This window comes from Cololabis saira, chromosome 11 (genome assembly GCF_033807715.1).
Source record: "Cololabis saira isolate AMF1-May2022 chromosome 11, fColSai1.1, whole genome shotgun sequence".
NCBI lineage: Eukaryota > Metazoa > Chordata > Actinopteri > Beloniformes > Belonidae > Cololabis > Cololabis saira.
This window is the reverse complement of record NC_084597.1, coordinates 3,476,050-3,502,210: the sequence shown is the minus strand read 5'-3', so window position 1 is coordinate 3,502,210 and position 26,161 is coordinate 3,476,050. Positions and strand designations below refer to the sequence as shown.

The 26,161-nt window shown below is 41.4% G+C and overlaps 1 protein-coding gene across 1 annotated transcript in view; it reads left to right on the top strand.

Moving 5' to 3' along the window:
- LOC133454847 (astrotactin-2) overlaps positions 1–26,161 on the top strand; it is a 168,851-nt gene that overhangs the window by 91,828 nt on the left and 50,862 nt on the right. Inside the window, exon 4 of the mRNA XM_061733570.1 lies at positions 1,928–2,069. Within this exon, the coding sequence (XP_061589554.1) occupies positions 1,928–2,069 (142 nt within the window). The remainder of the gene's footprint in view (positions 1–1,927; positions 2,070–26,161) is intronic.

Sequence of the window (26,161 nt, the reverse complement as noted above, 5' to 3'; positions counted from 1 at the left end):
CAGTTTTGTTCTTACATCCGTTCCCTCAGATTCCTGCAACTAAACTTGGATGTACATTCCAATAAAGGTTAGGATAAATGATCACATGAACATGAAGTTTGACTTTTTGCACCATTACAATACTTATAGGCAGTGTTGGGGTAGTTACTCAAAAAAAGTAATCCATTACATATTACTAGTTACTTTTAAAAAAAGCAATCCCTTACACTACTTAGTTACTGGTTGCTGAAAGTAACTAGTTACATTACTAGTTACATTACTTTTGGATTATTCCGCAATATCACCTGAGCTGCACCAGAACTCGATCACCAATGAACAACATTTACAGGACTGTCTCAGAAAATTAGAATATTGTGATTTTCTGTAATGCAATTACAAAAACAAAAATGTCATACATTCTGGATTCATTACAAATAAACTGAAATATTACAAGCCTTTTATTATTTTAATATTGCTGATCATGGCTTACAGTTTAAGAAAACTCAAATATCCTATCTAAAAAAATTAGAATATTCTGGGAATCTTAATCTTAAACTGTAAGCCATAATCAGCAATATTAAAATAATAAAAGGCTTGCAATATTTCAGTTGATTTGGAATGAATCCAGAACGTATTACATTTTTGTTTTTTTTTAATTGCATAACAGAAAATGAACTTTATCACAATATTTTAATTTTCTGAGACAGTCCTGTAGTTGGAACTTTATTACTGCAGTGCCCAGATCAGCACCAGAAGTCTCTTACGGCGTAAAGTCGAACTTACGGCGTAGGGTACGCCTACGCTGCGTGCCCTACGCCGTAGGTTCTGCGTCGATTTAACGCGGAACCATAAATCAGCCTTAAATCAGACAAGTGTTGCGCAACGCGTGAAGACGCATGAAAGGCAAGTTTGATTTTCTTTTCTGTTCTCCCGTTCTACATGTAGCTGAAAAGCTTAAAGTAACTAAAGTAACGTATTTTTTCTTGTCTTAGAGTAACTATAAGAGGATTTCCCAAATTACAACTGTAACGCGTTACATTACTGCGTTACTGGCGAATGTAATCTCGTTACACCCAACACTGCTTATAGGCAACTAGTCATCATATCTCCTGCTCTCTGAAACACATGTTAATGCTCAATAGTACTGTGAGGAACCGGAGCGGCCTCCCCACGTACAAGGGGACAAGGCAAAACTGGACCTGGGTGATGAGGTGTAAAAAAAACCTTGCAGAGCGTAGAATGCCAAAAAAATAAGGCTTTTTATTTTATGTAAAAAAACACAGACATACAGGCGGAAGGCAAAATCAGTAGCTACCTCCATTCAGCAGACTCCCTTCTGGTATGCAGCTGCAGTTTATAAACCCAGGCAGGGTGGAGAGGTTGATTGGACACAGGTGTGCCACAATCAGCAGAACCGGGCACACCTGTGTGCTGCTCCCCCGCGGACCACGCCCAATCCTCCACTCTGCCACACACATTAAAAAAACGTCCGGTGATGGTGAGAAGGGGAGGGGTTGCTCACTTTCTCACAAGTACACATATATGGTTCTTTAATATATTTGTATTATACTAAGATACATTCATTTTCAATGTTTTTTTACCCCTTACATTACTTTTACTTTTATACTTTAAGTAGTTTTGAAACCAGTACTTTTATACTTTTACTTGAGTAAAAAACTTGAGTTGATACTTCAACTTCTACAGGAGTATTTTTAAACTCTAGTATCTATACTTCTACCTGAGTAATGAATGTGAATACTGAAGACACCTCTGGGAACAAGCTACTAAAGCACGAAATCCGTAGAAAAAAAAGAGAAAATGGTTAAAACTGTGAAAATTATTCATCAAAAACACACCTTGTTGTGTAAGATTCTCCTTTTTTTTTTTCCAAATCTAATCTTTTCTTTGTTTTTGTTCCCCCCGTTTCCCTGAATTCCTCCGACTCCAGGTGAGGTTCTGAGCTTGATGGACGACCTGTTCTCCGGTCTGAGTTCATCCTGCGTTGTTGCCGGGAAGAGGAGTGGAGATCATCCCCATTCTGTTCTCTACACGGTGGTCTTCAAGTGCCTGGAGCCCGACAGCCTCTACAAGTGAGTAACAAGTAGATGTACTTATTTTATTTATTTTTTATTTAACCTTTATTTATCCAGGAATAATCCCATTGAGATTAAAATCTCTTTTGCAAGGGGGTCCTGGCCAAGAAGGCAGCACAATAAGTCCACATCAGTTACACATTGAACAACATCAACAAAAGAGACATAAAAAACAGCTAAAACAGTTTGGCAATCACATCACTACAGTATAATCACTCAATGTTTGATAAAAGAACATGTGCATTCAGTAGTCAGATAGACCTTGATCCTAGCTTTAAAATCTACCAAACTTGGGAGATGATCCAATTTAAAGGTATTGTGACATAATTTTTAACATGCTTTTAACACTATTAAAAGTCTTGGCCAATATCCCTCAAATGTGTCTAAAAGGGTGTAACAAGAAAAACTTCACTCCAGTACTCCATGCCTGGCTTTTTTTATGATGGTGTTTTTTGCCTGTGAAAAACGCGTCCTTTTCCCCCTTTTCTGTCAATCATTTCCCCGCTCCTCCTCCCCCCGCCATCCTCCACTCCTCCTCTCCCCTAAACTCCCCGCACACAGCAGACAGTGGATCAATGGTATGTGATTTTGTCTTGCACACCGTCCACGGGCTGAGCCTCGATCAGAAGGACTCAGGCCCCCGACCGACACCGGGCAAGCGGTCTTCCGTACGCCACATTTCCCACGCCCGTCGCTCGGACGGGGATTCGGCGCTGAGCTCTTCCCTCTTCGCTCGCCGCTACTGAGGGAATCCTTGTTAGTTTCTTTTCCTCCGCTTAGTAATATGCTTAAAAATTCAGCGGGTTGTCTCGTCTGATCTGAGGTCGTAGGCGAAAAAAAAAGGAGAGCGCGGGTGGAGAGGAGAGAGGCGGTGGCCGTCTCTCTCCCTCCAGCCCGCGGCTCAGCGCTGATGGGCAGGGAGCTGGATGGAGGGGGCGGTGATTTAGCGGGCCGTGACGTAACGGTCCACCACCAAACCAGATGCGCCGTTTTTGCATAATTATGCGGAAAATCCCAGAAAGCACACAATACACTGAATGTTAAAAGTTCGTTTTTTTGGGTGTAATTGATGTCAAGACACCCAATAAAACACAAAAAATCAAGAAAAATGTGTTTTTCATGTCACAATACCTTTAATATCTCCTCCCATTGCTCATCAGCTAAGGGAACTCCAAGGTCCTGGCCCCAAGTAGCTCTTAGAGAGACCAGATGGTTTGGGGACAATGTATAAATTAGTTTGTATGTGATCCCTATGAGTCCTTTCTTCCTGGGATTGAGCGTTAGAAATTGGTCAATAAGAGAGTTTGGGGGTCGATCTAGGAAACTGGGGGAAGCAGGATTTCACAAAATGTCTTATTTGGAAGAACCGAAAAAGGTGAGTGTTTGGTAAGTTAAATTTTGCAGCCAGGTCGGTAAATGAAGAGAAAACTCTATCAACAAAAAGGTCACTAAGCGTTGTCAGGCCTTTCTCAGACCAGGTACGGAAGGCTGGATCAGAGCATGACGGCGCAAACGGGTGATTATGAAAAATTGGTGATTGGCAGGACTGTGTGTGGAGTCCAAAAGCCCTTCTGAACTGATTCCAGATCATTAAAGTGTTTGTTACAATTGGGTTAGGGCTAACCTGTTTAATTAACATAGGTAATTGAGAGCAAACCACAGACCAAAGGGAGAAACGTGAGGAGGAGACTTCGAGCAAAGCCCACTGTGGGGATTCAGATATTGTTTTAACTGTGTTCCAGAGGAGGAGCTTGTTGATATTGCAGGCCCAATAATAGTAGCGGAAGTCTGGGAGCGCTAGTCCTCCTAAGGATTTAGGGAGTCGGACCGCTGTTTGACCAATTCGTGCACGTTTATTACCCCAAAGGAAGGAGCTAATCAGCTGATCAAGATTGGAAAAGAACGATTTCCTTATGAAGATGGGTATATGTTGGAAGAGGTAAAGAAACCGTGGAAGTAACGACATTTTTATCAGGTTGACCCGCCCAGCCAAAGAGAGTGGGAGGGAAGACCATCTGGCAAAATCTGATTTACAACGTTCGAGCAATGGGTTGAAATTTTTGGCAAATGGTTGGGGAAATGATTTTGTCACCATAATCCCAAGGTATTTAAGACCATCTGTAGCCTTCCTAAAGGGAGGGAGGTCATGAGGGAGGAGGTCAGCAGCAGAGTTAATTGAGATATAATCACTTTTTTCCAAGTTCAGTTTGTAGCCAGAATACTTCCCAAATTTCTCAAAAATGTCTAAAATTGTAGGGAGGCTGGAGGAAGGGTTGGATATGTATAATAAAAGATCGTCAGCATAAAAGGAAATTTTGTGAAGCTGTCCGTGGCGTGTTATACCTTCAAACCCGTTCTCACTCCGCAGCCAAATGGCCAGGGGCTCAACCGCCAGGGCAAATAGAAGCGGAGAAAGGGGACAGCCCTGCCGGGTGCCTCTATGTAAAGAGAATAGGTGTGATTTAATACCGTTAGTGTTGACAGAGGCTACAGGGGAGGCGTAAAGGAGTTTTATCCAATCCACAAAGCCAGGGCTGAGGCCAAATTTATTATGAATGTAAAAAAGATATCTCCACTCTACGCGGTCAAGCGCTTTTTCAGCGTCTAGAGATAGAACCATACTACATACCTACGTACAAAATTATAGAAAATCCCAATCCTCATAGAGGATTGGGACCCTGAGTAAACCCTGAGTATCTCGATAGATACAATGCAGATCTTGCTTCTCGCTTCTCGCTCGAACAGCCCCATTCCCACAAAGAAGTATTGCTCAACCTCTCTCCAGGTTATGAGAGTAAAGGTCCAACAACAGAAATAGAGCATGATACATTTTTGTCCAAAACTTGGCTCTAGTTTTCCAGGCCTTAAACAAGAGGAACTTATGCTTTCTTTTTACAGAGCAGCATCACTGAATAGCGATGTGCAGGAACACAGTGTATAGTGGAAAAATTGCATAGATCAGACTGACCCAAAATTCAAGAGAGATACAAAAATAAGGGAGAGAGGTGTTATAATACACAGCTGCCTAATAATCTCTCTCTACTGAGAAATATAGTGCAATTGTAAAAAAAAAAAAAAAAAAGGCCTCTTAAATCACTAGGGCTAAAAGTAGCGCTGATGCAAAAATAATAATAATAATAATAATAAAAAATAAAATGAATAAAAGTAGGCCTCTCGGGCTCAAACAGGGTCAACCAACCTTGTAATGACAGTCTGTGCTTCCACGAATATTAACTGTTATTAACGACTGTGAAAAAGACAACATGGGCATGAACAATCTGGACATGAAATACAACTGGTGAGTTCAACCCGGAGCAAAGATGCTCAGCTTACAGGGGATTGTTTATACGTAGAACATGCAGTCTTTTAACTGCTGTTAACATTATGAAGTCCCCATTTATATATGTTCATAGGTAACGGAATAACAAACGGCCAAAGAGCTAGGCATAATTACCGTGCGATCGAGGGTTTTTTTTTAAGCATTTCCACTGGAAAGGTATTCTTTAGCCTTTTCAACCGACGAGAGTAGAACTTTTTCCCCGTTGCTTGCAGTGATATACAGCTTCGCCGGGTAACGGAGGCTGAGTTTCAACCCACGTTTGTAGAGGAGAGCCATAACTTCACGATACACAACCCGTTGCGCCATCACGTCGGGGGAGAAGTCCTCAAAGATGGCAACATGTTTCCCCAAGTATTGCAGCTCTGACCTCTTTCTGCGGGCTTCGCGGAGAACCCTCTCCTTGGTCTGGTAGTCATGAAACCGGACGATGACAGGCCGTGGTCTCTCCCCTTGTTTAGGTTTCGGGGCCAGGGATCTGTGTGCTCGATCCAGCACGGGTGGCGTCGGTAGTATTTCTTCGCCCAAAAGTTGGGAGAGCAGTGCAGAGAAAAAGTCGGTTGGTCGTGGGCCCTCAATCGACTCGGGAAGTCCAATAATTCGGACATTATTGCGGCGGCTGCGAGCCTCCAGGTCAGCTGTCTTGGCTTTTAGCTTCTCGCCAACAACAGTTAGCTCAGCACATGTAGCTTCGAGGCTAGCCAGACGATCATCTACCGAGTCCGCGTTAGTCTCTAGCGTGGTGATGCGTTGGCCGTGGCTGGACACAGTGGATTGGACAAGGTCCAATTTGGCCTCCAGAGCTGAGAAGGATACCTTAAACTCCGATGCTAGGTCAGCCTTGTGGGTTTCCAGGAGGCTTGTTAGCGCGGCCATGCTAATCTCACTAGCGGTAGCATCGTTGAGGAGCGTAGAGTTTTTTTTATTTTGTCTCGTCTGTTTATTTGCCATCCCAGGATGTGTCGTTGTGTTCTATATAAGCTGCGATGCTGTTGTTGGTGTTAAGATGAGGAGAGATGGCTTAAAAAGGTAGAAAATTGAGAGAAGTGTGGGAGAGCGGAGGAGAAGCGTCTACTCTGTGTCTGCCATGACCCGGAAGTCCCATAATCCTGTATATTATAACACTTTTACTATTTACTATTATTAATATAATGGCAGTTAATGTGAGTAGTTTTGCCAAGGAAACCTACAGATGTGTTTGAATCTTCAGTTTAATTTTAAAAAAAACTATGCCCCCTCCAGGATTAATAAACTATTGTGATGCTGTATGACATCATTCAGCCGGCCCGAGCTTTTAACTTTATCAGAAAGAAAGTTAAGCCTTACTTTAAGCATTGAGCCAACATCTGCCGTTTGAACTGAAACTGGGAGTTAGAGACTCAAGGCTCTGCAAGTTCTCCAGACCCTCTCTGTTTATAGGAATTGATTGTGATCTAAATAACTGATATTTTTCATTTGGCTTCATGGATATGCACAGCTGAGTATCATCTGCACATATCACCGAACGAAAGCACATTCTGTAGAAAGCGTAATGTATTGATCAAAGGGCTGAACTCTGCGTCTAACTCTGGTGTGTAAGGAAGAGTCATTATTTTCACCAAACATCTGGAATCCATCAGATAAACTGGTGCAAACCAACATAACGTGCTTCCTCTAATCTTAATAACACGCTCACGCGTCTGTTATAAAATATCTTGATCCGTCGTATCAAAGAAGCTGCGACTTCCTGAAAAATGTTCAGACAACGGCGGCATAACAAAGTTTTAATGCTCGTAAATTTTAGAGCCATTGTGACTGTATTAGCGCTTAATTTAAATGCAAGGGGATGAGTGATAAACTTTAATTTACAATGACTATGAAATATATTAACATACTGTTTTGAGTCCACGGTAAATTTACAGCAGTTCATTATGGGTAACTGCGTATGTGGGCGGGAAGGGCTGGTGTGGCCCCAGATCTGGCACCGGGCCACCGTTATGACTCCGGCACCGGGCCACCGTTATGACTCCGGATCTGGCACCGGGCCACCGTTATGACTCCGTTCAGGGGGAAGATCTACGACCCGACTCATGTGTTGCTTTGATGGGATTACCCTAAAATATTAAAGCCCTAAACAAAGCCATTTCATTAGTGTCATACGAGGAAACATGCCTTTTTTCAGTAATAAAAGCGGGAGTCATGTTGGTTTCATCAGCACATAACGCCGTCAGGGAGGAGACGGATTTATGAGTTAGACTGGAATACTGAACAACTAGGAGCAGTTTTGGATTGAAAAGTCTGTGGCGAGATGTTTTGTGTCTTTCTGAATGTTTACGTATGTATATCCATCCATCATCCATCCATCCATCATCCATCCATCATCCATCCATCCATCATCCATCCATCCATCCATCATCCATCCATCCATCATCCATCCATCATCCATCCATCCATCATCCATCCATCATCCATCCATCCATCCATCCATCCATCAAGATTTTTTTTTTCATTATGCACTTTGAGAAAAAAGTTGAAATGTGGAGAAAAAGTCAAAATTTCAAGAAAAAAGTTGAAATCTCAAGATTAAAAAGGGAAGAAAAAAGGTAGAAAAAAGATAAAAAAATAAAAAAAGAAGAAAAAAAGGAAAAAAAAGATAAAAAAGAGATCATCCATCTGTCTGTGAAAGTCACATTTTATGAATCCCAACACCTATGTCTAAATTTTGACCAAAAATTATTTGTCCAGCTTTCACGGTTCAGCCGTGAGTTTGAGTTACAAATAAAAATTATGGTTATTTTTTGAATGTTTCTCTCACTCTAAAAAATTTGAACTTCACTCTAGATTTGACAAAAAAGTGATTTCCAGTCCTCGCTTGAGCGCTCATATCACAGGTTTGGAGAGAGAAGAGAAGTTTTCCTCCGTTTTGAAGATTGAATGACAGTTCTACGTGCAAGTATGAGAAAGATACGTGACTCGGAAAAAAGGTGAATTTGGAGTTTTTCCAACCTCCTTCCACCCACAGTGTGACATTCTGCCCCATTCACTTACATGGGAAAATCTCCCCATTAGTTTGGAAATTTGGAAATGTTTTTGCACTTCGTGCAAAAACTATTTGTGCAATCGCTCTGAAAATCCACAGTACTGTATTTAAATTCAGGGCCTACAACTTTCTAAATTGGTTCATAATTTTTCAAGTAACCGTGTGCGAGTGGTGAGGCCCCAAAGTTCTCCCAATGCATTCCGGATGGCGCTAAAAGCGCAAGTTTTTGCACGTTGCGCAAAAACGTGCACGCCAAATGCTAATAAAAGTCATAGCACACGATTCCCGCTTAAGGCGCACGTTTCTACGTTTTTACTTTTCGCGTTTTCTCAAAGCTGCGGGACTAATTACGCGCTGAAGTTTTGTCCGGAAAATGAATAATAAACCCGCAGGATAACATTAGTGCCTCTGGCAAAGCCAGAGGCATTCCTCCTCCAATGTATAGCTTTGGAGCAGGAGTGCCTCTTGCTGCAGCCGTGGCACTAAATATCGACCAATCAGGGGCAGGCTAATTTGCACCAATTAAGGTGAAGGAGCCAAAACCGAGTCCGATGACACCACCCACGAGTCTTTATGTCTTTATGAAAGTAGGAACTATCAAATATGGACCAATCAGATGAAGGGGAGGCGCGCTTTTTGGCGTCTATCGTCGCCACGGTAACGCTTTTGACTGAGAAAAGTAATGCGCGTCGTCGCAAGATGGAGAAGCACATTTTGATGTATAACACACCTGGGTGCACGTTACGGTTCGGGACGCATTTACGGCCGAAGAAGTGGCATAAATTGCGCCAAAATGACACGATTAATTGAAAATGGCCGACATCCTGTTCGGTTTCGGCCACGGCGCCAAGAGACTTTTCTTTAAGTTGCGACATGATACAGGTGTGTAGCGATTTTCGTGCATCTAAGTCAAACCATATTGTGGGGCTTGAGGCACAATTTTTCAAGGGGGCGCTGTTGAGCCATTAGGCCACGCCCATTAATGCAAAACATTTAATATCAAATTTTTCGCCAGGCCTGGCTTGCGTGCAAAATGTGCTGACTTTTGGGGCACGTTTAGGGGGAAAAAGGCCCTCATTTCATCGGAAGAAGGAAAATAAAAACGAGAACGATGAAAACAATTCCTACAGATACAATAGGGCCTTCGCACTGTAAGTGCTCGGGTCCTAATTATCACATTTCCTTTATAAGAACAGCAAAGTTCCAAGAAAAGGGGCATTGAAAATAAAAAGCAATTAACTGTCATCTAATCTTTGTTCGTGAGAATCATTGGACAGATTGTCCATAAAATGCAAGAAGGGTGACCACATGTCATTAAATTCTTCAACTTTACCTCCTAGAATGTATGTTTTTCTAATACTAGGTGTGAATAGGAATGGGTGATATTTTACCGTTCACGATAAACCGTCAAAAAAATTTCCCACAGTAAGAATTTATCATTTCGCGGTAAAAACGATAAATTCCTGTTGATGATGTTTTTGTGTAAAGCTGATTTAAGGAAGGAAGGAAGGAAGGAAGGAAGGAAGGAAGGAAGGAAGGAAGGAAGGAAGGAAGGAAGGAAGGAAGGAAGGAAGGAAGGAAGGAAGGAAGGAAGGAAGGAAGGAAGGAAGGAAGGAAGGAAGGAAGGAAGGAAGGAAGGAGAGAGCAGGAAGGAAAGGAAAAAGGAAGGAAGGAAGGAAGGAAGGAGAGAGCAGGAGGAAAGAAGGAAGGAAAGGAAAAAAGAAGGAAGGAAGGAAGGAAGGAAGGAAGGAAGGAAGGAAGGAAGGAAGGAAGGAAGGAAGGAAGGAAGGAAGGAAGGAAGGAAGGAAGGAAGGAAATGAGCCAGAAAGAAAGAAAGAAAGAAAGAAAGAAAGAAAGAAAGAAAGAAAGAAAGAAAGAAAGAAAGAAAGAAAGAAAGAAAGAAAGAAAGAAAGAAAGAAAGAAAGAAAGAAAGAAAGAAAGAAAGAAAGAAAGAAAGAAAGAAGGATAAATTCCCGGTGATGAGGTTTTTGTGTAACAAACATGGCGGATCTGAGAGTGAGATAGATTTATAGTTGAAAAGGTGAAGTTGAATTGGTATTTTTTTTATCCTCATTTTTATCGTTATCGGGATAAATGCCAGAAATTATCGTGATACATTTTTTAGTCTATACCGCCCATCCCTAGGTGCGAACACATCTCTTTGAACCACTGAGTGGAATTAGGAACATTCTTCCCCTTCAAGGCTATTACTCTTGAATTGGAACAAACAAAAATCTGTGAGCTTTCTTTTCTTTGCTTTTGCACCAAAGTCTTCAGGGTATATATGTAATAGACATAATCTATGTCAGGGCTCGGCAACCCAAAATGTTGAAAGAGCCGGACCAAAAACACAAAAAACGAATATGTCTGGAGCCGCAAAAAAAGAAAAGTCTTGTATCAGCCTTAGAATGAAGACAAATGGCGAAAGGCAAAATGTTGAGAAAAAAGTCGAAATGTTGAGAAAAAAGTTTAAATGTCGATAAAAAAGTGGAAATGTCGATAAAAAAGTCAAAATGTCAAAATTAATGTTGAAGTACAATCTCGAGAAAAATGTGGAAATGTCAAGAAAAAAGTGGAAATGTTGAGAAAAGTCGAAATGTCGAGAAAAAAGTTGAAATGTGGTTAAAAAGGAAAGGAAAAAAGAAGAAAAAAAGAGAAAATAAAGAGGAAAAAAAAAAAAAAAGAGAAAATAAAGAGGAAAAAAAAGAAGAAAAAAAGGAAAAAAAAGGTCAAACATTTTTTTAAAAGCTCCAGGAGCCACTAGGGCGGCGCTAAAGAGCCGCATGCGGCTCTAAAGGCCGCGGGTTGCTGATCCCTGATCTAGGTTCAACAGGAATTGTTTACTCTGTTAATCTGGAAATCATGCAAAGGGTATCTTTCCAAAATTCCTGGAGTGTCTTCTGAATGTTTATGCATTTATTTTCTGAAAGAGAACAATCAAACCAAATGTGTGTTTCCCACTCTCTTATGAGATGTTTTTATGGTCGGGGTGGCACGCTGGTGTGGTGGTTAGCGCCGCCGCCTCCCCAGGCGGGCGCAGGCCGGATGTCACTGCGTGAGGTTTTTCTTTGTTTCTACGTGGGTTTTTTCTGTCTTTACTGGGCACTCGGGCTTCCTCCCACAGGCCAAAAACATTCATGTTAGTCGGTCGGTTCCCTGAAGATCCCACATTGGACGTAGGGACGGCTCTGCGTTGGGATGCCGACTGAATCAGGTTTATGAGGATGGGTGCTGGTGGCTGGAAATGTCCAGATTAATGTTGAAACACAATTTCGAGAAAAAAGTTGAAATTTCGTGAATAAAGTTGAAATTTCGTGAATAAAGTTGAAATTTCGTGAATAAAGTCGAAATTGTACTTCAACATTAATCTCAACATTTCGACTTTTTTCTCGATATTTTGACTTTTTTCTCGATATTTCGAACTTTTTCTCGACATTTCGACTTTTTTCTCGACATTTTGACTTTTTTCTCGATATTTTGACTTTTTTCTCGACATTTCAACTTTTTTTCTCGAAGTGCATAATGAAAAAAAATCTTCCTCCTCTAAAAAATTATTTTTATTTTTTCCTGCCTAGCCCTAATACTCTTCCGTAATTTACCATCATAAAGATTAATTAAAAAATAAAATAAAAGATCACAAGCAAAATCACAAAAAACTATTCTGTGAATGAATAACTTTTAAAAGTTTTTGGAAATATGATAAATAGTAATAATCCAGTTCCACTTTTGCAATTACGGCCTTTTTTCCCACTTTTAATGGCAATCAACAGGACATTTTACAGGGAAGGGACTCTCTTATGACTCTCTTATGAAACTCTCTTATGAGATGTTTTTATGGTCGGGGTGGCACGCTGGTGTGGTGGTTAGCGCCGGATGTCACTGCGTGAGGTTTTTCTTTGTTTCTACGTGGGTTTTTTCTGTCTTTACTCGGCACTCGGGCTTCCTCCCACAGGCCAAAAAATTTCATGTTAGTCGGTCGGTTCCCTGAAGATCCCACACTGGACGTAGGGACGGCTCTGCGTTGGGATGCCGACTGAAGCAGGTTTATGAGGATGGGTGGTGGTGGCTTTGTGGGTTCGGTCCTACAATGTTTTCAAAGTCAGACTTGTTCTTTTTTGGGGCATTCATTGCATCCCATCACCATACTTCATCAGACATTGTGACCATGTTTGCTGTCAGCGATGCCACATCCCCATCCGGCCGTCGGCTACTTCAGAAAGTGAATTCTGTTATCTCCGGACCAGCAGCTGGGTCGAGTTATGCAGGGAAACATGCTTAGTGTGAATGCGGTGGGTGTTTCCCTTCTTTTATTTTCTCTCTGGTTGGAGGTTTTAGTGAATACAGAATTCAATTCAATTCAATTCAATTTTATTTATATAGCGTCTAATACAACAGATGTTGTCTCTAGACGCTTTCCAGAGATCCAGAACATGAACATAAACATAAACATAAACCCCCGAGCAATTATTATATAAACAATGGCAGGTAAAAACTCCCCTAGTGGGAGAAAAGCCTTAAGCCAAACAGTGGCAAGAAAAACTCCCCTTTAGGAGGAAGAAACCTGGACCAGGACCTGGATCATAAGGGGTGACCCACCTGCCGAAGGCGTCAGCAGCACACAGCAGGCAGGTGGAAGCAGCAGTGGGATGACCGGGGGGGGTACCGGGACCGCAGGCCAGAACGCAGCTCCAGAGGCTCCGGCCTGCAAACATGCACAAAAGAGAAAAAAGGGGGCCAGCACAAGAAACTACAGGAACGATGGACAAAAATGATGGGTATGAGGTACTTATAATAAATAAAAAAAGAAAAGGAGAGGAAGGGAAGAGGAGAGGAGAAGAAGGGTGAGAGGCACCGCCCAGCGGATCATGTCGGTGCCCCCCTGCAGCATAGGCCTATAGCAGCATATCTACCGCGAAGCTATATTTGAGACTAACTATTATAGTCTTGTTCTATAGCTGCAGCTATGACTACTGACTCTAACACACTAGAGTTTACACTACCTACAGATTTACCAACACCAGTGAGCGGTTGAAGATGGTGGTGAATACATGAATACAGCAGCAAGCTGATGGGCACATGATTTCAGTTATGAAGTCACCCTTAGGTTTTCTGAAACTTTTGAAGCCCATTTCTCAAGTCTCATAGCGGGATTTGACCGCCCAACCCTGAGCGGAACGATCAAGCACAGCGAACATGTCAACCTAACCTCAATCACCATAAAGTTGTTATAGGTGTTTAGCTTAGCTCATGTTAAGCCGACCGTCGGCTAGTGGTCTAGTTAGTCAGTCTGGGCATTTTAACATAAAGTCAGCTGGACGTTGACTCACTCCTGGAGTCGGCCCTTCAACGAACTTCACCTTTCCCTATACGTCCTTTTATTTAACATTGTAGATTGTCACAAGCTAATAAAATCCAACAATATGCAGCGTTTATATTCAGAGGGATCACAGAGGTCATAAAAATATTGGGAGACGTTGATCAATTTTTGTAAATTCATATATGGATATATACCTTCAATTCACAATTTGTTGAAAATTCCTAATTTTGAGTTCCCCAAAAATTCTGCCAGTTGTACATAAGGGGGTACAGCGCTACGGTTAATCCGTGGAAGTCAGGCAACTACTTATAAACTTGCACCAAGGCCCAAATTTCAAACTTTTCAAGCACTGCTATCTTTGTTTAGGCATTCCCCACAGTGTTGTTTTTCTTTGATAAGAGTAGAACTTACGTCGGAATTACGTCTAAGGAGACATCTGTTTGCAGCCAACTTCACTTGTTATAATCAAGAGGCTGATAAGACCTCTACTGGTATTCCCTCTATTCCCTCCACTACGGCCCTAATGTTCCCTTGTCAACTAAAATGCTCTATAAAAATTTCAAACACATTTCAAAAAGACGAAATTTGAGAAAAATAAGCATTGATGACAATTATAGTAGATATAATCTAATATTTTTCTGTGCTAATACCCACTGATGCCATAAAATGTCAGTGGCAGCACACGGAAAACAACTGTTTCCACGTAGAGCATCTCAGGCTTCGGTAGTCCTTAAAGTTTTCCCAATAGCAAAGTTGTTTTTATGATCAAAATCAAGCAGATGGAAGAAATCAAAACATAGGGAGCAACACTATCACATCCAGGCCAAATTACGCTTTGTTGTAAAAGCCAGTCTTCCTCATGTTTTGTTGCTGTACAGACTGACTAATCACAGCTCTGGGAACTTACAGTATGTTGCTCTACACTGGCCGTGTCTACACGAGCGGCAATATTCACCTTATTAGGCTATGTTCCAATTATACAGTTACATTTAGGATACTCCATTGATATTCACATTTACATGGCAGAGATTTTAACTCATCATGAAAAATGTTAGCTCATTTTGAAGTTGATTTTAGCATGGTGAGAGCATGTTTAAAAATGTTGATCATGACCAACAAAAAGGCTGGAAAAGTAAATGGTTCTAAAATGATAAAAACTGGAGGAAGATCTTGCAGCTAATTTCATTAATTGGTGACAGGTCAGTGGCATGAAAATTTCTGAATAATTTTCCTCATCATAAAATGTTAAACACCTTGAAAATATATCACTTTTTTACAGGTATTTGAACAAATCAAAATAATAACAAAATCTGAAGAAATCTCTCTATGGATGGGACAGGATGGCAATATACGATTGGATGCCTATGATCTTTGAGCTCTCTGATTGCACTTCATTAAAGACAATTTTATTTGTATAGCATCTAATACAACAAAAGTTGTCTCTTGACGCTTTCCAGAGACCCAGAACATGAACATAAACCCCCGAACAATTGTTGCATAAACAATGGCAGGTAAAAACTCTCCTAGTGGGAGAAAAACCTTAAGCCAAACAGTGGCAAGAAAAACTCCCCTTTCGGAGAGAAGAAGCCTTGAGCAGGACCAGGCTCATAAGCGGGGACGCTCCTGCCGAGGGCCAGACTGGTGGGTCAGGGACGTCAGCAGCACAGCAGACATCCACACAGGCAGGTGGAAGCAGCAGTGGGATGACCAGAAGGGGGGGGGGGGGGGGGGGGACCGCAGGCCAGCATGCAGCTCCTGAAGCTCCGGCCTGCAAACATGCACAAAAGAGAAAAAAGGGGGCCAGCACAAGAAACTACAGGAACGATGGACAAAAATGATGGCTATGGGATACTTATAATAAATAAAAAAAGAAAAGGAGAAGAGAGGAAGGGAAGAGGAGAGGAGAAGAAGAGTGAGAGGCACCTCCCAGCGGATCATGTTGGTGCCCCCCTGCAGCATAAGCCTATAGCAGCATATCTACCGCGAAGCTATATTTGAGACTAACTATTATAGTCTTGTTCTATAGCTGCAACTATGACTACTGACTCTAACACACTAGAGTTTACACTACCTAGAGATTTACCAACACCAGCTAGAGGTTTACTAAACACTAGCTATAGGCTTTACTAAACAGAAAGGTTTTAAGTTTAGTTTTAAAGGTGGAGGTGGTGTCAGCCTCCTTAACCCAGATTGGAAGTTGGTTCCATAGTAATGGTGCCTGATAGCAGAACGCCCGCCCTCCAAATCTACATTTGGATACTCTATGAACTATGAGTAAACCTGCACTCTGGGAGCGGAGAGCTCTGCCAGGAACATAAGGCACTATCAGGTCTTGTAAATACTGCGGAGGTAAGCCGTTTTGGGCTTTATACACAAGTAATAACATTTTAAATTGGATTCTGAATTTTACGGGTAACCAATGGAGCGACGCTAACACTGGAGAGACGTGGTCCCTCCTGCTGATTCCTGTCAGTACTCGTGCTGCTGCATTCTGGATCAGCTGGAGCCTATTCAGAAAATTACTTGGACATCCTGCTAACAACACATTACAGTAAGTCTAGAAGATACAAACGCATGAACTAGTGTTTCTGCATCACTCTGCGAGAGGATTTTCCTAATCTTTGCAATATTAGGGAGATGGAAAAACGCTATTTTACAAACCTGATAAACATATGGTTTAAACGACAAATCCTGATTAAAAAAAACACCAAGGTTTCTCACAGTTGCACTGGAAGCCATCGCAACACCATCTAATCCCTTCCTAAAATGCTCTGGACGAAGAATGATAACCTCTGTTTTATCTGAATTTAGAAGCAGGAAATTTCTGGACATCCAGTCCTTGATGTCCCTAAGACATGCTTGAAGTTTAACTAACGGTTCTGTTTCATCCGGCTTCATAGACAAGTAGAGCTGCGTATCATCAGCATAGCAATGAAAGTGTATGCCGTGATTCTGGATTATACTTCACAACGGCTGCATGTATAAACTGAACAAGATTGGCCCTAGCACTGAACCCTGCGGAACACCATAACAGACCCTTGACTGTTCTGAAGAAACCTCATGTACATGAAAAAACTGGAACCTGTCAGATAGATATGATTTAAACCAACGTAGAGCGGTCCCTTTAATCCCAACAACATGCTCTAACCCGTGCAGTAAAATGCCATGATCAACAGTGTCAAAAGCAGCACTGAGATCCAGTAAAACCAGTATGGACACTAATCCCTTATCTGAGGCCATAAGGAGGTCATTCGTGACTCGAACCAGTGCTGTCTCTGTGCTATGATGCATTCTGAACCCTGACTGAAAGACTTCAAACAGATCATTTTTATACAAATAGTGACATAACTGGCTTGAAACTGCCTTTTCCATAATTTTAGATACAAATGGAAGGTTGGAAATTGGTCTATAATTAGCTAAGATGTCTTGGTCAAGAGAAGGTTTTTTAAGTAAAGGTTTAATTACTGCCACTTTGAAAACCTGTGGTACATATCCTAAACTTAGGGATAGGTTGATTTGGTCCAGTATTGTCGCACCAATAAGAGAAAAAACATTTTTGAATAGTCGAGTCGGGATGGGGTCTAACATACATGTGGTAGACTTAGCTCTATTAACGAGTGAAGTCAGCTCAGGGAGGTCTATAGGATCAAAACAATCTAGAGTCAAGTCAGAACCTAGGGAAGTCGCTAAAGCTGAATAAACGCCCACAACCGGCTGGTTGATTTCTTCTCTAATTCTCGTGATTTTACTCTTAAAGAAGCTCATAAAGTCCTCACTACTGAGAGCTGCAGGAATGCACGGCTCAACAGAGTTGTGACTCTTTGTCAGCCTGGCTACAGTGCTGAACAGAAAACGTGGGTTACTTTTGTTATCCTCTATCAACGATGAATAATAAGCTGTTCTGGCTTTAAGAATGGCTTTTTTATATACTATTAGAATATCTTTCCATTCACGATAAGAGTCAACAGACTTACAAAAGTACCACTTCCTTTCCATTTTACTCACGCTTTGTTTCAACATGTGGATATCTGAATTGTACCAGGGAGTTAAGCTCCAGTGGCTAGAAACCCTCCTTTTCAAAGGAGCAACTTCATCTAAAGCTGAGTGCAACAGATCAGCAGTGTTACTAGCAAGAAAATCAACATCAACATCAGAGGTAGAACCCAGGTCACTGGCCTCTATTGCTTCAGTAGAGGCTTCACTATTTTCCACTGTCGCAAGATGAGCAATGGCCTCCCTAAATTTAGCAATAGCGTCATCAGACAAACATCTGCTAAAATAATACCTCCTAGGGCTGTTCGATTTTGCCCAAAAATAAAATCTCGATTTTTTTTCTCTCAAAATCCGATTTACGATTACGATTATTTTGCGAATTGACAAAAGGCAAAGAAATGATTTCAAATATGCTGTTTTTTTATTGAACATTTGCCCCACTGGGCTTTAAGTGCTAACTTTGCTCTTATTAAACCAAAAATGAATGAATAAAGTGCAAAACTCTGTAAAATAAGTTGAAAAAAAGTTTTAAAAAATATAATAAAATATAAAGTTTTATCTCTGGAAAAAAAAAATCAGCAAATCAACACTTGCAAACATACAGTAAGTTATATTTCCAATTAAATAAAACAAGACATTTTCTAATTAAACTAAACTGGGTCTTTGCATGCTAAATAATAATGCAACCCATGAAGGAGGTAGAGGTGTGTAATGTCAGTCATTACATTTGCTATTCACATTTGCAAGTTTTTTGCAAGGAACACGAGCCGGTCTACCCGGTGGCATGTTAGTATATCACCATGGTTACAACGCCCCCTCCTACACTAAAGAGCCTCTCCCATGGGGCACTTGTTGCAGGTATTGAGAGGTATTTCCATCAATCATTAATATGGTATCAATCATTAATATGTGTGCAGACAAGGTAAAAAAATAAATTAAAAAAATTAAAAAAAAGTGAAAAATCGATTTTACGATTTTCACGTTTTAACATCGTTCTAATTACATAATCGCGATTACGATTTAAAATCGATTAATCGAACAGCCCTAATACCTCCTATTTTGCACTTCAACATCGACAATATTAAATTCAAACGTTATTAAGTAATGGTCGGATAAAAGGGAGTTTACAGGTGACACCAACAGATCATCAGTTTCAACACCGTAGGTGAGAACGAGATCCGGGGTATGATTAAAACAGTGCGTCGGTTTGTCCACTTTTTGTGAGCCATTGATTCTAGAAGAGAATTGAAAGCTAATTTAAGATCGCTTTCAACATCCATATGAATATTAAAGTCACCCACTATGATGAATTTGTCTGTACTGATCAATAATCCAGATAAGAAATCTGAAAATTCAGACAGAAACTTAAGGTAAGCTCCAGCAGAGGGCCGGTACACTACCATTAACACAACTGGCTTCTCTGATTTCCAGCTCGGACATGAGGTAGTGATTGTGTCCAAGAACACTCCTGGTCGTCACCATCTTAGAACACAGTCCACTGTGCCAACCACAAATACAAGTTAAAGCTCTAGCCCTCGGACTGTTTATTTTCCACTGCACATTGATGCCAGATGCCAGTCACATTAGGAGTTGTGCTACTTTTAGCTCTACAGGCTTCTCTGTAGTCTGTAGAAAGTACCAAATGTTGTTTTTGATTACCATGCTGCAGATAACGAAGACTCATAGTTGAATATTACATATGCTGTATCATTAGAGTTGGACATGCTGCATGTGTTAGCGTTTGTTTGGTATCATCGTGTAATAGTTCCCTCCACAATGGTGACTTTTGATTCAGCAGAAGGTAAAAGGGCCATTTTACTGCTTTTTAGAGAATTCACACCACCTAAGATCAGATGCCAATAAAAAGTCACAGTTTTACACAGGGCTGGGTATCGATTCAAATGTCAAGAATCGATTTGATTCCGATTCTTAAGATTCAGAATCGATTATCAAGCAGAACAAAGCGTATAAAGCGTATCATCAGCGTATAAATTGATTTTATGGTGGGCTTGAATGTATGGATTTATGTGGTATGGACGGTCTGACAGATAGCTGCTGCTCAGGGTTAAATAATTATAATGATTGTTTTTGTCTTCATCTGTGGCTACATTTGTAAATAAATAGCCAATCAATGAACTCAGTTCCTCTAACAACACTCATTAAGTAAATAACAAGGTTTTTTGAACATTTGTATTTTTCAAAGACACAAAATAATGTATTTTATGACTATGTAAACATTTGCTCTTTGACTTCCTTAACTTTGACCAGGGAAAGCTGCACTTGCATGAGAGCGCCCTCTATTGGTGGAAAACACTGAAAACGGTCAAGCCCTGGATTTAATGAGTTCATTAATTCAAGTAAACTAGATATGAACTTAGTGTAAACATATCTGCCATATTTCAAGTGAACAATAAGAAATGTGCATTCTTGAAAATGAAATGATTCAGCAGCTTATTCAGTCTGGAATCTGGATAGGATAACTTAATTTTTTTTTTTTTTTTTAATTAATCGATTCCAAATCGTCACGTGACGCATCGCGATGCATCAACACATCGATGAATTGCACCCACCTCTAGTGGTCACCCTGGCTGAGGGTACATTATATAGGGTCCAATAAACAAACGACTCCCCAAAGCAAATGTTTTCAATGTAGTAAAGAAAAAAATTCCAGTTGACTCAGTCTAAAGCTCTTTTTTGCTTTTCTCTAAGAAATTGTTAGGCACGTTTACCAGATGCCTCTTACCATTTGTAAATGAGATGGGCCTCTTCCACCACAATCCCCAAGAGATTGTCACGGAAGACCTTAGTGGCCGACGTGTCTCGCCATTTCATCAGCAGAAGCCAGGACTCGGGACTGCCGAACATCCGCTGGCATCGGCCACTTCAAATCTCACTCTCATTGTGGATCGCAAGGGCCGAAAGTCAATATTATGGTACATTTAGACTTCTAGGCTACGTTAGACCCATTTCCAATCAAAAACCACAGTGTTTAGACTGTTCAAACCTGGATTAAGATATCTTTTAGTAAGGACTACAAAAAACACTGTTTGTGAAACCTTTATTCTATTTATGAGTAAAAATCAATTTCCTGTGATTTTTTTTGCAGTTAGACCGCATTCATATCAAAACCCACAATGTTTAGACTGCTCAAGTTTGGAGTCTATAATGAAGTCTTTATAAGACACATTTTTCAGTTTGTGAAACCTTTTATTCTGTTTGTAAAACACAATGCTTTAAAAAGCAGTGGAATATCACCTTTACCTTCATCTGAATCAGAACCTCAGAATCGGAAACTAACTCCAGGGTTGTTTTTCTTCACATTATCCAGAATGCAAACACTGCACCGTGTGATATAGGAGAAATAATCACTTGGTAATCTTAGACCAGGGGTCGGCAACCCGTGGCTCTAGAGCAGCATGCAGCTCTTTAGCGCCGCCCTAGTGGCTCCTGGAGCTTTTTCAAACATGTTTGACCTTTTTTTTTAACTTTTTTCCTTCTTTTCTTTTTTTTACTTTTTTTTCCTTTCTTTTTCCTTTCCTTTTTAATCTCGACATTTCAACTTTTTTCTCGAAATTTTGACTTTTTTCTCAACATTTCAACTTTTTTCTCAACATTTCGACTTTTCTGGAGATTGTACTTCAACATTAATCTTGACATTTTGACTTTTTCCTCAACATTTTGACTTTTTTCACAAAATTTTGACTATTTCCTCAACATTTCCACTTTTTTCTCGACATTTCGACTTTTTTCTCAAGATTGTACTTCAACATTAATCTTGACATTTCGACTTTTTTCTCGAGATTTTGACTTTTTTCTCAACATTTCGACTTTGTGCATAATGCGCATAATGAAAAAAAAAATCTTCCCCCAGTTATAACTTATATAGAACCATGCAGCATGTGTTGTCTTCATTCTAAGGCTGATACAAGACTTTTCATTTTTTGCGGCTCCAGACATATTTTTTTTTTTCGTTTTTGGTCCAATACGGCTCTAAAACATTTTGGGTTGCCGACCGCTGCTCTAGACCATGAGAAATCCATCGCAGATACCTTTGATATGGATAAGTTTGTTAGGAACAAACTGTTACATTTTTTTCTTGACATCACCATTTACTCCATAGTTTTAACTTTCAGATCAAACTATTCAGATATTTATTAAGCACAAATTCGTATTTGCATTTTAGTTTCATTGCACCAAAATCACACCATTTTTTTAAACAGCTTTTCTCCATTTAATGTGTAGCATACAGGTTCATCAATAACTGTCTCTTTTTTAGATATTGCTAAGTAGGAATGGGTGATATTTTACCGTCCACGATAAACCGTCAAAAAAATTCCCCACGGTAAGAATTTGTATCTCACGGTAAAAATGATAAATTCCTGTTGATGATGTTTTTGTGTAAAACTGATTTATGGAAGGAAGGAAGGAAGGAAGGAAGGAAGGAAGGAAGGAAGGAAGGAAGGAAGGAAGGAAGGAAGGAAGGAAGGAAGGAAGGAAGGAAGGAAGGAAGGAAGGAAGGAAGGAAGGAAGGAAGGAAGGAAGGAAGGAAGGAAGGAAGGAAGGAAGGAAGGAAGGAAGGAAGGAGCGAGATAGATTTATAGTTACAAAGATGGAGTTGAATTGGTATTTTTTTATCATCATTTTTATCGTTATCGGGATAAATGCCAGAAATTATCGTGATAAATGTTTTAGCCCATACCTATTGGGACCGCATTTAATATGCAACTAATCAGGGAAACTGATAAAAAACCAGGTCTGAAATCATTCATGTCAATGATGATATCATTAGTTCAAAATTAGGCGCTTGATTTATTTTCTACTCTTTCCTGTTTTTAAATCTCATGTCAGTTCTCGCTGAGTCACTTGACATAAATTGAATTTTGCAGATCTGTCTCCATCCCAGCTGTTTCCCCTTCAGCTGCTTCTAACTGCTCCAGAACATTTACTAAATCGTCTCCAGACACCTAGTCAGCCAGACGAGATACTTTATCTAAATTCCTCAAACCATCCACTCAGTTTTTCTGCCAGCCTGAATTCTTGAATCCTGATTCTCTTTTCCTGTTAATATATTTCCTCTCTGTTGGTGTGCCAGTCGCACCTGGCCGTATTAACCTGTCTTCAGCTACAAAATGTAAAAATAGCTTTTACCTGAACCCAGTGGCGTCAATTCAGTGGAAGCTAAGGTACGGCAAGGTTACGAGTCACAGAACTTAACTAGAGTATCAATCAACACGTCCAGCAAATACTCATCACAGAAGTTTATGTAGCTGATCTGTGTGGTCAAGAAAACTGGAACTTTTTCAAATGCAGTCTCACTCACTGCAAAAACTCAAAATCTTAACAGGAATATTTGTCTTATTTCTTTGTTGTTTTTTTTTTTTTTTTTTTTTTTTTTTTTTTTTTTTTCCCTTGTCTGCACACATATTATTGATTGATACCATGACGGTAGAAACCAAAAGTGTATATATGTGCATTATTACTATATGTAATATATACATATATATACGCACACATATGCGTACACATACATAAATATACACATACAAACCCAGTGTTTTTTTTTTTTTTTTTTTTTTTTTTTTTTTTGGGGGGGGGGGGGGTGATGGGGGGGGGGGTGACGACATCCACTGCCAATCCAGGAAGCAGGAACACACGGAGACACACGTCAAGCACTGGAAATCTGCAACAAAAAAAACCACAAACAAAGCACGAAACCGGCACGGAGCCATCCAAAACACGAACAGCAATCGACCTAAATCTTGAGATCTGATCGCAGTCTGAGCTAAGCTATCGCTACCGCTACCTAAACCCAAAAACTAGAGAGCCAGCATGCAGGTGAACAAGCCAGTGTGTATGTCTATGTGTGTGTGTGTGTATGTATATGATCATGCATGTGTGTGTGTGTGTGTGTGTGTGTGTGTGTGTGTGTGTGTGTGTGTATGCATGTGACTAAATGACTATATGTGTGTGTGTGTGTGTGTGTGTGTGTGTGTGTGTGTGTGTGTGTGTGTGTGTGTGTGTGTATATGATCATGCATGTGTGTGTGTGTGTGTGTGTGTGTGTGTGTGTGTGTGTGTGTGTGTGTGTGTGTATGCATGTGACTAAATGACTATATGTGTGTGTGTGTGTGTGTGTGTGTGTGTGTGTGTGTGTGTGTGTGTGTGTGTGTGTGTGTGTGTGTGTGTGTGTGATAAACCAAACAAAGCTCCACCTGAAGTGTATCTATAGTGGGGGAGGGGGGGGAGCAACCCCGCCACCCGCGAGACCAGAGGCCGACAAGGAAGAGCCCGGAACCCAGGCCACCGGCAACCCCACAGAGGGGAGAAGTAGGAGGGAGGCAACCCACCGCCTGCGAGGCCCCCCCCCCACCCGGCGGCGGCCGAGGGGGCCCGCGGGCGGGGCCCCCACGGCGCGGAAAGAAGCAGCCAGGGATCCCGCGGCGGCGGACCGCGACCCAGGCAATCCCCGGCCACCCGGTCCGGGCCGGACACGCGGCCAGGAGGCCCTCACCCTCCAGGCCAACGACCCCCACCCGGCAGGGGGCCAGCCTGCCCGGAGAGACAGAGCCGCCCCGGCCGCCGACGCGGGCAGGCGCACCCGTCCCCCACGAAAGTGGCCCTCCAAGACCAGAGGGGCGCCCCGCCGTAGAGGCAGCGGGGGGGACCGGAGACGGGCCCGGAGAGAGGGAACCCCCCAACAAGGCGACACCCGCGCAGGCCCGACAACGGAGGGCCCCAGACCCAGGCATCCCATTCATTCATCCATTCACCTATCCGATACCTATACTAATAATAATATAATATACTATACATAATAATAATAATAATAATACTAATAATAATAATAATAATAACCATCTTTGTATAAAATAATATTGATAAATTATTAAGTTTTTGATGTCCTGCCAATGGAGGCTCAAATCCTCCATGGCAGGACCCTTCCATACCGCATTCCCACCGACACAGACATACAATCACGCACCGTTTCCCCCTCCCCGGGGGGATCCAGCACCGCCAGAAGGCACCCCAGGCTGCACGGCGGGCCCCGCCAGGCCCGGGTAACCCGACCCACCCGTCCCAGGCCCAGGCCGGTGAGGGAACGCGGGTGATGTGGGACCCCCTCCCGCCCCTTGTGTTGAGTGCATGTGATTAATGCCATAAAAACAGGGAGGAGGGAGGGCCATATTTGTCTTATTTCTAGTTAAAATGACACATTTTAGTCAAAAACTCTCATTACACTTAAAACAAGAGTCAAAGACTATTTTGCTGCTAGTACGTACGGGTCGGGGGGCCCGGCTGGTTTTAGACACAAGTTGGGGGGGCTGCAAGGAAAAAAGGTTGGGAACCACTGTAGTAAGTAATAGAATAATCAATACAAATAGACACAGAGTAATTCCATTAATGTATTAAAAAACAAACATTTACATTTTCCCTTGAAGCCGAGGTGTGGCGGCTGCCGTACCTTAAACACAATAGACGCCTCTGGCTGAACCCTGAAGTCTTATAGAGGTCAACCTCGCCTTGCTGTCCTAAAACCAACCATTGTCCTCACTTTGACTTCCATCCATACCTGCAGATAAGAGTTTAAATACCTTTTATTGTTGGATAGTTTAGGACAGTGTCTCCCAACCCCTGGGGTCCGGCCCCCCCTGGGGTCCGGGCAGAGATCTCTGGGGGCGCAAAACTTTGTCTGCTTTGAAATTATGCAGTTGTAAAAATTATATTTGCGAATGAGTCATTCATAAGACATTGTTAGGAATAATTTCTGAATGTCTTGAATATTTTTTGTGTTTTTATACACTGGTGACAAACACAGGAAACGATTTCATTCCTTATTATTATTATATCATTACTCAACATTTAATTTACTCCAACTTTGTTTTTCTCCAATGTCACCAATGTATAAAATACGCACAAAAGGACATAAAAGGAAATAAAAATATTTCTGAAAAATGTCTCATTTAATATGAGACCAAATTTTTTTAAACATTTTTCTTTAAAGGAGCATGAGGCAGGATTGAGGCAGGATTTATGAAAAAAATCCGTATACATTTTAAGTTTTCTAGTAATAATGTCAGATGAAGCGTTCCAAACCCAAAAGAATGATTCCTCTAGTTTATCTCTCCGTTGCCTTGAACAGGCTGTGTCTGCAAAATGTGCTGCAATTCGGAGTCCGAATTTCCCACTCTGTCCTGTGGATGTGATGTCACATGACGCTGCATGCACGTTCTCCCCGTTCTCCCGTGCCGGCTTCACTGTTGGCTGCAGTACCCCCAACGGCCGTCGTGGTGAAGGGTGGCGCTAGAGAGTCTCATTTCTTAAAAGGAGTAAATTACGACTATTTTGGTGCTAGTACGTACGGGTCGGGGGGCTGGCTGGTCTTAAACACAAGTAGGGGGGGCTCCATGGAAAAAGTTTCCCGCC